The following is a 2892-nucleotide window of genomic DNA, read 5'->3' as shown; positions in this document are numbered from 1 at the left end:
AATCAGCCATCCCAACAAGACTTCTACCCCCAAAATGGAAGTAGTCAGAGAATGGTAAAATTCTCAGTTTTTAAACTTTAATCTTTTTGATTTTTTTAGTTAAGATTAACATTCATCTAACATTAATATGCATTCAGCATTAATTAATTATAGTTTCTAGAATGTCTTTTCTAGACAATGTGAATTTTTCTATTCTATACTTTCCTCATCTCTTTTGGTTTGCTTTAAAAGTGGCTTTGGGCAATAGTTCAAAGAGTTCAAATATTTAGTAGATTAAACATTTATTGCTATGATTCTTTACAGGTAAATGCCCTCTAAAGGGTCTGTTATGTCTGCATTTTGTCCCCTTCTTTCAAAAGTTGGGAATGGGAAAAATGAAGCTACAATTGTTTTTATATTTACCTTTTACAGTTTACAGCATCTGTATCAATGATTTGGAAAGTATATTGTTTCAGGTTGATGATTACTGTTCATCATTCACCTAAAGGAAAAATTGTGCTTTGCTATATGCAGAAAATTTTGCTCTCACAAACTATACTGGGCTTAAAAGTCAATTAGAAATAAACTAAAATTCACATTTTTGAGAAAAGTGTTTTTAAAAAATATAGTTGAAAAATTCAGGATCAAGAATTTTAGTTATCTGGCATTTTGCTTATGCATGTTCTGTTCTGGCAATAGCATTACAAGGTGATAGTTCCAAAATAAAAAAAAACTATGCAATCTTACTTTAATATTTTTATTCAAAGGAAGGATGTTTAGACCCACAGCAACCCATTTTTAATGCAAAAAATGCATCTGGCATGTTATTTATAGCTCCAATTTGGACTACAATAACAATTGCAAGTACAAGTGAAAATTTTAAAATCTTTTAAGTATTCCAAGTTGAGTTCTAAGCACTATTGTTCTCATGGAAACCAGTTTGGCTAAGTATATTAAAACAGAGATAAATAATATTAAACCTAAGTTTGAAATGTATGTTTTCAAAACCAAAGAGGATTGCATATGAACTAGAGTGGGAGCGAAGGAGGGAGGGAGGGAGGGAGGGAGGGAGGGAGGGAGGGAGGGAGGAAGGAAGGAAGGAAGGAAGGAAGGAAGGAAGGAAGGAAGGAAGGAAGGAAGGGAAACACTGGTAAATTCCATGATGCTTTCAAGGAAATGTCATGGCTATGACTGAGAAGTTAAAGAATTCAAGCTCATCTTGAAATCAAATGGATAGGTTCAGAATTCAACATTTGAAACATAGGTGATAATGTTACTCTCTTTAAACAACAATTAACCCTAAATCCATAAAAACAAATTTCCAAACTATGCAATTTAGAGAACACAAAAAAGTTACATAAATGTTTAAGAAATGTTTTTGTTTTGATTTGTTTGAATTCCACATAAATATATTTGGACATTAATGGCTGGAAAAGAATCTCATTGCTGAAAGGCATAGGTGCTGGATCTTATATAGAATAGATTTCTTTATCTTTTGGCTTCATTCAAATATTCACAATTTGCATATAATTTACTTTGATTTTTTCCCCTTTTAAGCTGCTTTACAACCACCATAACAAGAAGTAACTTATTTGGGATAAGGCATGAAAATACAAAACCAAACTATGCTTTCAGAGTTCATCATCATTGGCTTTCAAAACCTGCAGGAACTACAGTACTTCCTCTTCAGTGTATTCCTGACTATCTATTTATTCACAATGCTGTGGAATATCTCCATTATCACTATTGCAATTTTGGATCAGAAACTCAGAACCCCCATGTATTTTTTTCTGGGGAACCTGTCTTTTCTTGACATCTGCTACACTAGCACCACAATTCCACAGATACTGGATCTTATTCTCAAAGACAAAAGCAGCATTTCTTATACAGCCTGTGTTCTCCAATTGTACTTTTTCTTCTCCTTTGTAGGGACCGAATGCCTTCTTCTGGCAGTAATGGCTTTGGATCGCTATGTTGCTATTTGCAATCCTTTGCACTACTCATTGTTTATGAGAAGATGGGTCTGCTTCCAATTAGCTATAGCTTGCTGGGTTGGAGGTTTTCTTAACTCTGCAATACATACTTATTTTGCCTTTAAGTTACCTTTTTGTGGAGACAATCACCTAGATGCATTTTACTGTGATATTCCTCCACTGCTAAAGTTGTCATGTGGAGACATCTCCCTCAACCAAAAGCTCTTGCTATCTATTGGATTACTCATTGCATGGACACCTCTTTTTTGCATCCTTCTCTCATATGCATACATCATCTCCACAATCCTGAAGATGCATTCTGCAGAAGGAAGACAAAAAGCTTTTTCTACCTGCTCCTCTCATCTTACAGTAGTTCTACTTTATTATGGCAGTTGCATTTTCACCTACTTGAGACCTGTTCCTTCCCAGTCTTCTGCTAATACCAAATTGATCCCACTAATGTACAGCATCTTGACTCCATTACTAAACCCCGTTATATATACTTTGCGTAACAAAGATGTAAAGAATGCTTGGAGAAGTATAATGGGAAAGATTTAAATATTGTAACATTCAGATAGAAGCATATAGGAAAAAAAGGTTTCCCCCTATTTCCCCCTCCCTTCCAGGCAATGTGATCTTAAGCTAGGAAGGGCTTTATACATATTTTAAAGGTGATAATATGAGCTCATCATATTATAATGATATGATTCGAATTCCATGGAATTTCTCATGTATTTTTACTTATGTATCTTTAATGAAATTAATAAATAGTCCAGAGTACTCTGATACTAGGTAAAAAAGAAATAGATAAATTAAGGATGCTTTAAATAGACTGGCCTTTGCTGTTGTTGTTGTTTTGAAATTAAGCCTGGTAGATTTTAATCTGTTTTAATCTGCTGAAGCAGAGTTTACACCTATTTCTTCTATTAAAAACAAGGTG

General features: G+C 33.9%; 1 protein-coding gene across 1 annotated transcript; it reads left to right on the top strand.

Annotated features, from left to right (window-relative positions):
* The first annotated feature begins 431 nt into the window (after positions 1 to 431).
* LOC106548690 (olfactory receptor 5V1-like) lies at positions 432 to 2510 on the top strand. The gene is made up of 2 exons (XM_014066117.2): positions 432 to 441; positions 1582 to 2510. Exon 2 carries the CDS (start codon positions 1584 to 1586, stop codon positions 2508 to 2510), a length of 927 nt encoding a protein of 308 aa, XP_013921592.2. The 5' UTR covers positions 432 to 441; positions 1582 to 1583.
* The last annotated feature ends 382 nt before the right edge of the window (positions 2511 to 2892 follow it).

This window comes from Thamnophis sirtalis, unplaced genomic scaffold (assembly GCF_051295495.1).
Source record: "Thamnophis sirtalis isolate CommonGarterSnake01/CBP01778 unplaced genomic scaffold, rThaSir2_p1.2 scaffold_4, whole genome shotgun sequence".
Taxonomy (NCBI): Eukaryota; Metazoa; Chordata; class Lepidosauria; order Squamata; family Natricidae; genus Thamnophis; species Thamnophis sirtalis.
This window is presented reverse-complemented; position numbering and strand designations above follow the sequence as displayed.

Coding starts and splice junctions, on each gene's coding strand:
- LOC106548690 (XM_014066117.2), top strand. CDS start 1,584: ATGAAAATACAAAACCAAACTATGCTTTCAGAGTTCATCATCATTGGC.